The sequence below is a fragment of the Echeneis naucrates genome, chromosome 19 (genome assembly GCF_900963305.1).
Source record: "Echeneis naucrates chromosome 19, fEcheNa1.1, whole genome shotgun sequence".
NCBI lineage: Eukaryota > Metazoa > Chordata > Actinopteri > Carangiformes > Echeneidae > Echeneis > Echeneis naucrates.
The window spans coordinates 275,347-286,839 of record NC_042529.1 but is presented as its reverse complement, the minus strand read 5'-3'; the positions used below and the strand labels follow the sequence as shown (position 1 = coordinate 286,839).

General features: G+C 46.0%; 2 protein-coding genes across 9 annotated transcripts; one reads left to right on the top strand and one right to left on the bottom strand.

Annotated features, from left to right (window-relative positions):
• The first annotated feature begins 389 nt into the window (after positions 1-389).
• On the top strand, positions 390-7,364 carry LOC115059701 (prolyl 4-hydroxylase subunit alpha-1-like). 8 transcript variants are annotated; one of them, XM_029527336.1, is made up of 16 exons: positions 390-606; positions 1,166-1,251; positions 1,386-1,482; positions 1,794-1,945; positions 2,170-2,307; positions 2,500-2,754; positions 3,033-3,211; positions 3,291-3,467; positions 4,063-4,133; positions 4,699-4,764; positions 5,118-5,217; positions 5,480-5,533; positions 5,680-5,745; positions 5,823-5,891; positions 6,076-6,172; positions 6,266-7,364. In XM_029527336.1, the coding sequence occupies exons 2-16, from the start codon at positions 1,167-1,169 to the stop codon at positions 6,370-6,372; spliced, it is 1,713 nt and encodes a 570-aa protein (XP_029383196.1). In that variant the 5' UTR covers positions 390-606; position 1,166; the 3' UTR covers positions 6,373-7,364. The 8 variants fall into 8 exon arrangements, with proteins under 8 accessions (XP_029383196.1, XP_029383195.1, XP_029383199.1 ...); XM_029527335.1 differs by having other exon boundaries at positions 1,162-1,251; XM_029527338.1 differs by having other exon boundaries at positions 432-500.
• Positions 6,698-11,447, bottom strand: arg1 (arginase 1). The gene is made up of 9 exons (XM_029527343.1): positions 11,331-11,447; positions 10,623-10,806; positions 10,451-10,523; positions 9,571-9,745; positions 8,503-8,662; positions 8,336-8,430; positions 8,154-8,258; positions 7,687-7,823; positions 6,698-7,606 (listed from the first exon to the last, which is right to left on the bottom strand). The coding sequence occupies exons 2-9, from the start codon at positions 10,737-10,739 to the stop codon at positions 7,443-7,445; spliced, it is 1,026 nt and encodes a 341-aa protein (XP_029383203.1). The 5' UTR covers positions 10,740-10,806; positions 11,331-11,447; the 3' UTR covers positions 6,698-7,442.
• Positions 11,448-11,493: the final 46 nt, after the last annotated feature.

The following is an 11,493-nucleotide window of genomic DNA, read 5'->3' as shown; positions in this document are numbered from 1 at the left end:
CATTAATGGGACTGTCATGCTTTAATTTTGTAGGTGTCCATCACACACACATCTAAAATATCAGTAAATTCAAAAACAGGCCTACAGAAGCCAACCATCCAGAACAGAGAGGAAACAATAAGAACCCTGATATAACATCTAATATAAAAGGAAAGAAAACCTTCTGAACAGCTAAACACTTTTCTGATTTACGGTTTGAATCTTAAATGTTTTAGTTTGGAGGGAGTCAAACCTAAAAGTTTTTTTCTTGAAGCGGGAAACGGGACACTTCATTAAAATGAGGAGTTAGCCGACATTTTGTTTCAGCTTCACTCCAGACCGGCAGGTGGCGGGAACGAGATGATCGTCGCCATGTTGGCGGAAACGGAAGAACCAGAGGAAACATCGGAAGTGTGTGTTTGCGGTTGTTTTTCTCCGCAGCAGATAAACACTGACAGTATCTGCGGCTCTGAGTCGGCCGGACGTTTCCTCTTTCCGGGCTGTCCTCGGGATCAGGCCCGGTAAATAAGCCTCCGGTGTCGGTCCGTCCAGAAGGTTCTCCCGCTGTCTCCGTTACCATCCGGTTCCCCGGTGACTCCGCTTCTATCCGAAGACAGACAAATAAAAGTTAGTTTTAGTTCCGTTGTCTTTCTACAACAACACACAGCTGAAGTGTGTCGTGTTGCTGTGAAACTATAGTTTCAGACACACACAGCCGGTCAAGATGTTAGGAAATAAAAAGGGACAACAAACCGGGAGCGTTCAGAATAGAATAAAGTCTGAATTTGACATTTTATTCAAACATTCTTAGCACGTGCAATAGTGACATATTCAGTGGGCGTGGCTACAGGACTCAACGGCGCCATCTTGGACACGTTAAAGGTCCTATTGGCTTCAGATCCGAACATCCAGCCAATCAGCTGTGAAGGCCAGGAGGTGGAGCCAATCACAGGTGACACTGGAGAGGGCGGTCCATCCTGGACAGGTCACCTGTCCGTCACAGGGACAGCTTTAGAGTCAGCAGTGAACCCGAACCTGCGGACAGGAAGTCGACCATTTTAGATTCAGTTGAATATCTCGTGGTCACTTTGACCAATCGAAGGTTTTTGAAGCTGAAGTCAGAACAATCTAAGTTTCTCTGATTTAACTTTGATCCTCCGTCACTGTGTTCATGTGTTGAAGGCAGAATGGCGGCCTCCTGGCTGTTCTTCTGTGTCCTCTTGCCCTGTGTCACTTCCTCTTCGGCTCACAGTGACTTCTTCACCTCCATCGGTGAGTTAAACCACTTGTTTTTGCTGCCTATCAGCCTATTTCCTTCTGGGAATCAAACTGGAGACTCCTTTTGTTTCAATCTGGACGTCTCAGACCTGGAAACATCTGAAATCAAACATAATGTGTGTTTCCAGGTCAGATGACTGACCTGCTGTTCACCGAGAAGGACCTGGTCACGTCTCTGAAGGACTACATCAGAGCGGAGGAGACCAAGCTGGAGCAGATCAGAAGGTTAGATTGAGAAGATGATATTCTTTTTTTAAATGATGCTCCAGCATGGTGTCACAGTGGCGCTCTCTGAAGGTCCTGGTCCGGTTCCCGGCCTGGGGCCTCCAAAGACATCCTGTTTGGATTCATTCGTGACTCTAAGCTGTCCGTAGTTCTGAGTGGTTGTTGGTCACTGTCTGTCTCTGTGATGGACTGGAGACCTGTCCAGGGTGACCCGGAAACAGATAAGAAGTAGAAGATGAATGAATAGACAGGAGGGGAGGGAGGACTGACAGACCGTTGCTTGAAGATTGAAATTTTCTCTGTGTGTGTAGATGGGCTGATAAACTGGACGTCCTCGCAGCTGCTGCCACTCAGGACCCTGAGAGCTTCCTGGGGCACCCTGTGAACGCCTTCAAACTGATGAAGAGACTGAACACAGAGTGGGGGGAGCTGGAGAATCTGGTGCTCACTGACATGTCTGATGGTATATACACACACACCGTGCGATGTCACATTCCTTTTAACACTTTGTGTTAAAATTACATTTTTACATTTTTACATTTAAATTACATTAAATACAGAAAAGATTTAATGTTAAAAGGGACAAACTGACAGATGTTGAAGACTTAAAGAAATTCTGTCCATCTGTAGCTCAAACTGTCAGAAACATCAGAGGCATGATTTATGATGTCTCTGTGTGTGTTTCAGGGTTCATCTCCAACCTCACTATCCAGAGGCAGCACTTCCCAAACGACGATGATCAGACTGGAGCGGCCAAAGCTCTGATGCGGCTGCAGGACACCTACCAGCTGGACACTGACACCATCTCCACTGGACAGCTGCCAGGTCCAGACCAGCTGATTATCAGTTAGATCGATATTTCGTCTGTAAATCAATATCACAGACTCTGTTGAAGACTGTAGTTGTCTGTCAGAGCATCGAGGGGCTGGAGCCCAGAGGACCCTGGGCGCTGGAGAAGCTTCCTGCTGTAAAGTGAATCTTTTAAAAAGCTTCTTTCCTCTCCTGTCATCTGCTCAGGCTCCTCCTCCATGGCCTCGCTCCGGCCCACCATGACAGTGGACGACTGCTTCGACCTCGGGAAGGTGGCGTATTCGGAGGCGGACTACTACCACACAGAGCTGTGGATGGTTCAGGCCCTGAAGCAGCTGGACCAGGGGGAGACCTCCAACACCGTGGACGCTGTCACCATCCTGGACTACCTGAGCTACTCTGTGTACCAGCAGGGGGAGCTGGAGAGGGCTCTGGACTTCACCAGGAGGCTGCTGGAGCTCGGTCAGAACCGCCTCACTCCCCTTGAGATCAGTCAGAGGACAGAAGGACAAAGTCCTGATCACAGTTAATGTGGCTGAAGTGCAGAGAAATCATTATTAGAAAATAAAAGCACGTAAATGAAATGTGAATGAAAGTTTGCACCGCTTCCGTTAACCATGCAGCAGGTCCAAATTTCACAAGCAATATTTGAAATATTTTTATCTGATAGAATTTTATTTCACTTTTCTCCATCAGTTTGATTAAAAACGATCTCAGACTGTTTTGAATTTTGTGTCTAGATGGGACTCACCAGCGAGCCAATGGGAATCTGAAGTACTTCGAGTACCAGCTGGCCAAACAGAAGAAGGTGGAAGTGGGAGAGAAGGGGGAGGGAAGGCAGATGCCTCGTCACCCTGATGACTACCTGCCAGAGCGGAGGAAGTACGAGCAGCTGTGTCGCGGCGAAGGTGTCAAGATGGTGAGCAGAGAGCAGACGCACAAACGCCACTTCTGTCTGTTGCAGGTGATGACGGTCGCTCCTCTTATCGTCTTGTCAGACTCCTCGCAGGCAGAGCCGCCTTTTCTGCCGTTACTATGACAACAACCGCCACCCGAGGTACATGATTGGTCCAGTGAAGCAGGAGGACGAGTGGGACAGCCCCCGCATAGTCCGCTATCATGACATTGTGTCAGACAAAGAGATGGAGAAGGTCAAAGAGCTGGCCAAACCCAGGGTGAGCGACCGTGGCAAGATCAGGTCATTGCTCCTGTAAAAATGTTTTTAAGACATTTGGATCAAAGTTAAAGTTAAATCAGAGCTGAAGTTCACCATCAGAGGATGTAGAGTCTGAGACGTTACAGCGGGGGGAGGGAGTTAGAAAGCATACACATTAATGTAGAGTCTCTGGCTAGAGATCTTTGGAGCAGGTCATTCTCTCTCTTCCTGTTCCCTGTGCACTTACTCACTAAAATAAAAGCATTTAAGCAAAACAGTTCAGAGCTGATCGATATCTGAGTCTGAGTCGTGTGGCCTCAGATTCAGATGAAATGATCATTTTTTACACTGAATAGCTCTAAAACAAAGATTATGTGATGTTTGATGTCAGTAGAATCTGACAGGGAGTCTCGTTGCAACACAACACTTGGGTTCCCAGCCTGGGGCCTCCAAAGACATCCTGTTTGTCTCTGTGATGAACTGCAGACCTCGTCCAGAGTGAGCTTTTTCTTGAGCCCTTTGTATCAAGCAGTAACCCCCCCCCCTGTAGATGTAAGTGTTCAGGGAGTGAGTGTTTGTCTCCCTGTAACCGACTCAGCCGATTGGCTCCACAGCTGCGTCGAGCCACCATCTCCAATCCTCTCACTGGCGCCCTGGAGACGGCCCACTACCGCATCAGCAAGAGGTAAGACACCCCCCCCCCCAAGTCCCTGCAAGAGCAGAAACATGAAGCCAACATGGTGACGGAGAGACATCCAGTTCAGAGACGGGACAAAATAAGCAGAAAGGTTCCTCATCTGCAGCAACACGGATACAAATTCAGCTGGTAGTTCAGCAAAGACTGATAAAATCTGAATCGCAACATTTTTCATCAGTGGCTGTTTTATTCCCCACACCGATCACCTGATCTGATGTTGACTGTCTGCTCCTGTGGGGACGAACCCCCCCCTCTGTCTGTTCTGCACACGAGGGAGGGATAGAGTCAAACATTTTAATGTCTGACTCTTCTTTTGTTGAGGTGGCAGCAGGAGATTCTCACAGCTAAAAAGCAACTGTTTGTTTCCTGCCGTGTCTTCTGGAAGAATTCAGACTCTTCTGAATGAAGAAAGCTTTTTCTCCATCAGTTTGTGACGACTGATTGTACCTGGTTCTCCTGTTGCCTCCTCGACTGCAGCAGCTCAGAGTCAGTTAGTGACCGGCCTCTCTCTCTCTCTCCCTCTCTCTGTGATATAATGTGATTGGTAGCTCAGACGGGCCACGGTGCATGACCCTCAGACAGGCAAACTGACCACGGCCCATTACAGAGTCTCCAAGAGGTAAGAGCTGCTGAGCTGGTTCAGGGTCACTTCAGTCTACATCTTTAAACTCAGGATGACAGAGGAACATGTGACTCCTCAGCTAAGATCCGGTCTACAGCGAGACCTCCTCGTGGTCTCTGGTTAAATTCAGGTCCAGGTGGTCGAGGGAAAGTATCCGAGGTCTGGGGAAGTTGATTTAATAATGGACTGTTGACATTTTAACATCACTCAATGATTTTGCTGGCATTAAATTTGAATTTGAAATTTGAATTCTCCTCCAGCTGCTTCCTTCTGTCTTCTCCTTCGTCCTCAGTGTGCTGACGGTTTTTTGTCTGTTTGTTCGTGACTGGTCTTTTCCCACCTCCTCTCAGCGCCTGGCTCGGAGCGTATGAACATCCTGTCATCGACAAGATCAACCAGAGGATCGAGGACATCACCGGTCTGGACGTCAGCACCGCAGAGGACCTTCAGGTGACACACCTGGTTACAGGAGTTCATTCATTCGCTCTCTAGTGCTTTAAGAAGATCAATTAAAATTGGATCTAAAAACATCTACGGTGGCCCTGAAGGCTCAATAATCTGGGTCACTTTTTATTGTCCCCTGAAAACACTTGTTTTTTGTTTATTTCAGGGGCCAATTAAAACATTTTCTTTTCCCTGAACTTTTAGCTCACACTCAGTTTTCCTCCTGAATTTGAATGGTCTTTTGAACTTCCTGTTTGTGTGCATGCAGGTGGCGAACTACGGCGTCGGAGGACAGTACGAGCCTCATTTTGACTTTGGACGGGTAAATATGAAACTTTTGGCCCTTAGAGGACAATGTCTGTTTATTTCTAAAATGAGTTAAAAGGTCTTCAGATTCTTTCCAGTCCTAACCTGAAGATCCCCCCCGGACCTTCTGACCCGTTTCCTGCTGCTGTTGTTGATCTTCAGAAAGACGAGCCGGACGCCTTTGAGGAGCTGGGGACAGGAAACAGGATTGCCACCTGGCTGCTCTATGTCAGTGACGCTCAGTGTGTTTGACTTGATGATAAAGCTGCAGCTCAGACTCTGATTCTGTCTCCTTCCTGCCGCAGATGAGCGACGTCCAGTCAGGAGGCGCCACCGTCTTCACTGATGTCAGAGCGGCTGTTTGGCCCAAAAAGGTAGAATTAAAGAATTAAACTCTGTGGTTCCTCCGTAGAACCAGCCGAGAACAGGAAGAACTAGAGCTGTAGTCATTACTTGATTTGTCAATGAGCTGATTGATTTTGATTTGAAGTCGGTTGATAGTGAGGAATCATTTCATTGGTCGGTTAATGTCAGCTGATCAGTGTGTGTTGTCTCCAGGGGACGGCAGTGTTCTGGTACAACCTGTTCCCCAGCGGCGACGGAGACTATCGGACCAGACACGCGGCCTGTCCCGTCCTGGTGGGAAATAAGTGGGGTGAGTCCGTCAGTCTTGATCACGTAACATAGAAACTGGCAGACAGGAAACAATGTCAGCGCCTGACTTTGTTTCCTGTCTGTGGCTCTGCAGTGTCCAACAAATGGATCCATGAGCGAGGACAGGAGTTCAGGAGACGCTGCAGCCTCCAGGAGACGACTGAGTCCTTCTCCTCAGCCGCCACTGATACTTCTGTCTGAACTGTGTGTCAGCAGTCACTGACAGGTCACTGCCCCCCCCACAGTACCATCTGCGTTATTGATGAAGCAGTTTCAGCCTTGAGGTCATCGACTCTGCAGGACAAACAGCAGATTAACCCCCCGATCCTCCTGTTTCTTCTGCAGCGTCACTCCAGGCTGATCATCAACCCGACTGTTAAAGGTTTGGCTCATGGCTCTGAACGGGTGTCTGCCGTCTGCTTGTTGTGTTTCATAATGAATTGTGGTTAAATACTGACTAAAATTCTTCCCACTGCGTTACATGGATCCCTGAAGACCAGGATTTAGAGGCTGGACCTGCAGAGACCCCGCCTGAAGCTCTCTCATGATTTTATCGTAAAAACACAATTAGAGGTATTTTTGTGGCCTTTGTAGCATCGTTTAATGTAAAATAGATTTTATTGTTTTTTGGCTTCAGATGTGACTAAAACAGGCTGATCCTCTGAAACTTTTATTTTGAAAACCTTGGATCTGAATGTATTTCTATAGAAAAGGATTCAGGCCATGTGAAAAATTAATTTGACTTCTGGCTTTAAGGAGAAAGAGTTCAGAAGTCAAATGGCTTTTTCTCCCGTGGCCCTTCCTGCTGTCAGTCTGATGCTCATTCAGGCCGTCAGAGTGTGAATGACTCCACATTTGCTATATTTTGCACCACAATCTGGCTCCTGTGTCCTTCGTCCGCCCTTCGCTGCACTGACCTCAGAGCTGACTAACTTTCATTTTTATGAACAGACATGTTTGAAGTTTCACTCCGGTTAGTTTTGTCACTGAGACGAAGGTGGATTAAAGCGTTTCATCACATGATGGAAACAATGAAATGCTGCTGAGGTTTAAGAGACTTCCTGTTTGAGGCTGCTTCAGTTTTCATTAAAAAAATAAGTGACTGCTGATGTGAGCACGTCCTGTAAACTGATTCATTATTTTATATTTTATTGCTGCAGGAAGTTCCTGAATAAATGAGTTTATGAGCAGCGTTACTCGTGTCTTGTGTTTTAAGTGATAATGAGACATTCAGGTGTCTGTCCTCCCAGTGGGAGAACAGGGCATCTCCATCAGGGCTCAGGCACACGGTGACTTGGTGAGTGGTTTCCTTCACGGCGACGTCCAAAACAGCCAAGCAGGACGTCCACGGCCGTGTGGACAGTGGACTGGACGTCCTGCTCTGTCCGCCCCCTCAGAGGATTCACTTCCACCAAGTCCACGGCCGACAGCAGACCTGCAGGACGAGCACAGGTGTGATGGTGGACTCCAGCAGTCGCTATGGCAACAAAGCTGCGTTCTGGAAGGATTCTTTACCTGTCTGACTCAGGTGTTCACTGATGTACACTCCTTCTCTGTAGCTGAGTCCTCCCACTACAGGTGTCCCTGTTGCCGGGGTAACGGAGGGGTCAATGGCATCGATGTCATAGCTCAGATGAATGGGTTTCTTCACTCTGATGAATAAAAACACAGATTACATATGAATGTGTCTGATTGTGTTACACTAATGCGTGCAGTATGTGTGTGGCTGTGGAGTGTAATTACAGTCACATGCACAGATACAAAACTACACACAAAATCTAATGATGTTCATTATTTAAAGAGACTAAGTGAAATTGCATCTTTAGATGTAATTATTAAAAAGGTTGAAATTCAGGACGTGACTAATGAATCTGAATATTCAAAACAGGAACAAATATTAAATACCTAATTACAATGAATATCTGATTAATATGTTGCCTGTTACCACGAGTGGCGCTGACAGGAAAGATGCTTATCTTCACCTGGCTGACAGATAGTCACATGTTTCCTCCATGACCTTGGAAACGCCGAGCTGATCCACCTCCGTCATGGAGAACACCTTCACACCCAACAGCTTCAGGAGGTGACTGAAAACACAGAAACAAATGTCTCACACTTTAAGAGACGGGAAAAGCGTTGGACTTCGTCCTAAATCTGGCCTCACTGCTCAGATGGATCCACGTCCCTCAGGCCGATGTAGACCAGATCTTTGGCTGAAACACACGGTTTGATCCAGGAGAAGTTGGGTAAGACGGGGATCTAAGGACAGAGGACGGGTTTAATGACGGGGAGACCCTGAACGTTTGGTTCTGTCAGTTCTGACGGCTTCACCTTGGACTGCAGCTCATACAGGACATAAGACAGTGGCTGGCCGTGGATGTTTCCTGTTGGTGATGTCAGCGGGGTGTTGATGTCGGCGTGAGCATCCACCCAAACGACACTCAGCTCCCCGACTGCTGCCGAGTGACCGTGGATGGAGCCGATGGCCAGGCTGGACAAGAAGACAAAGAAACAAAGACACAATGATTTTCATCTCCTCTCAGATTAAAAATGTTAAAGATTCGTCCATACATTTAATCAGACTTTGTGTCAATGAAAAAAAGATCAAATCAACTAAAAGTGTTTCTGAATTGTGCGAAAGTAGAAAGTACAGAAACATATAAGTTTAAAAAAGATTCAAAAGTCATAATGAACCAAACAGGAAGTTCATTTTACACTTTTTATTTGTCACATGTTTAAATTCATCAAATCAAAAACTAACTGCAGCGAACTGCAGGTTCACAAACTGAACTCACTCATTCGGTTAAACTGTCTGAGCTGGACTGGACTCTTGAGTCCTCCAGGTGGATGATTGACAGACTGAGAAACTGATTTTCCATCTAAAGTCAACCATTCAACACATTTCTACTTTAATATAGGCTACGTAGGCACTTGGAGGTTGTGTTGAGAATTCAGCTTTTAAGAATCTAATCTAGAATCTAGAAGAATCTAATAAACTTGTATAAAGTTTCAGGACTTTTTTCTCTGAAACCTTTAGAGTCATTTAAAGTGGTTATTTTGGTATTTTCTATTTTTAGCTGGTATCTTTTCTCTGGCTTGCTTTTATTCTGAGTCAAAGCTTCAAACATTAACAATGAACTTATTTCTATATTAATTTCTTTTGATAGTTGTGTTTTTCATTTTAAAAAGTTACATATTTAGAATCTGCTGATTCTTGTCAGTTCAAATTCTATTCTCTGTAATCGAGAAGCTCAAAAAACAAGAAAAAACTAAAAACAAAGACAAACGTCACTATCAAAGATGGAGGATGAGAATGGATGATAAACACACACAAGGCGTCAGAGAATTGGACTGATCCAGATCTGATCAGTGTAGGGAGGAAAGAAGGCGTTCACTGACCTGTGGTCTCCTCCCAGCATCACACTTGTGTGTCCGTCCCTCTTCACCGCCTGCACCGCCTCGGATAGCCTCTGGTTGGCGCTGCCCACTGATCTCACGTTCTTCACCCGGCCGACGGGCTCGTCATTGGCAAACTCCTCAAACGCCAGATTCCCATAATCCTTGACTGCGCAGCCTGCAGACAAAAAGAGACCCTGAACTGTCTTCAAATGAACTGAATCAATTGGGACCTGATGTCCTGTGTTATTGTGTGGTGCCGTTAACTAAACACAACATTTGGGTTTCTTCCATCCATCCTACCTCCGATTTACCATTCTGGCTGCTGTTTACAGTGCCCAGGATTTCCTCTTTGGATGGAAATAATATTCAAATATAAACGCTGACTTGGACGTTTGGTTCTCGCTGTTCCAAATGAAGCTACAACCTGTTTCTGTCCATCATTGGAAACGTGAAGAGTCTGTGTAGTTTGTTCTTTATTTCAGTACAGTTTCAGATACTTGTAGTTTGTTATTTCCTCCAGATTCTTTAGAACAACTCTCCTTTTTGCTCTCCAGAACTTCAGTTATCGTGAGTTTTAGAATCAGATTTTACATTTTAACTAAATGAATCAGTATAAAGCAATGAGTCAGTAAATATATTAACACATTTAGTTGTTTTCTGACTGAACGTAATGAATACAAAGAGGCTACATATAAACAGTCACGCACAGTGTGTGTGTACAGCATGACTGAGATCACACACAAACTGTACCAAATTAATTATACGAATAAACCTTATCGGTATATCGATAGAATAAGTGGCTTTGTAAAATTCAGACTGACCTCTGACCTCTGACACATGAACCTTCAGATCTGACAGAAATTCAGTGATGCTGTCCCACCTTGTCCCTGCAGTTTGTCCCGAAGTCCAGCTGCTCTGATCAGGTCCGGTCCCCGTTCCACCCCATCCCTGGGCTGCACACACACAGTGAATACAAACACCCAATCAGAACCGGGTCTGATCTCCAGGTGTGCTCTGAAGGGGGTTGTACAGGAACAGACACACACACACACCTGTCCTTTGGAGAAGCCCGCTCCGATGATCCCGACGGACCGACCGGAAGGAGGAAGGTGGCGGTGATGACGACACACGGGGACGGCGAGCTGCTGCAGACTCCTCGCGCTCTTCATGTCGCTGCTCAGCAGACACACACTCCCGGGCCGTTAAATATATCCCAGTGACGTCAGTGGCCGTCACCTGGGCGGCAGCGGGACATCAGGGACACGAGCAGGGTCAGTGACGTCATCTGCTCGGTTCAGACACGTGATCCTGTCCTTTAATTTTTAAATCGAAGGATTAAGCTGACTGTGACGTCACCGCTGATGACTATTAAACGTCCCATTGTGATGTCAGACAATATAGTCAATCAGCCAATAAAAATGCATTAATTCATTTTATAACTGGATTAATCAATAATACCACTTTTTTTTTGTTGATATTGTTTGATACAGCTGCTTCTCTCCACACATGTTCAAAATAAAGATTTTCCTCATCAAAAAGTTAGAGAAGAACTGAACTTCAGGTCATTTGTGGGGTTTCAGGCTTTTATGTTAATTATTATTTAAAAGTTTGTCGAAATAATAACAGCAAACATTTTTGTTGACTTTGACTCATACTGACCTTAAATAATTGTTTGTTCATTTAAACTAGCAGCTCATTCTCATTCTTTGAATAAGTGTCAAATTAAGAGCTCTCTGGGGCACAGTGGTTACGACTGTTACCTCACAGGGAGGTCCTGGTTGGGTTCCCAGCCTGGGTCTCCAAAGACATCCTGTTTGAGTTCTCTGGTGACTCTAAACTGTCCGTAGGTCTGTCTGTCTCTGTGATGGACTGCAGACCTGTCCAAGGTGAGCTGGGCTTGGACCCCCCCGCGACTCGGGAACG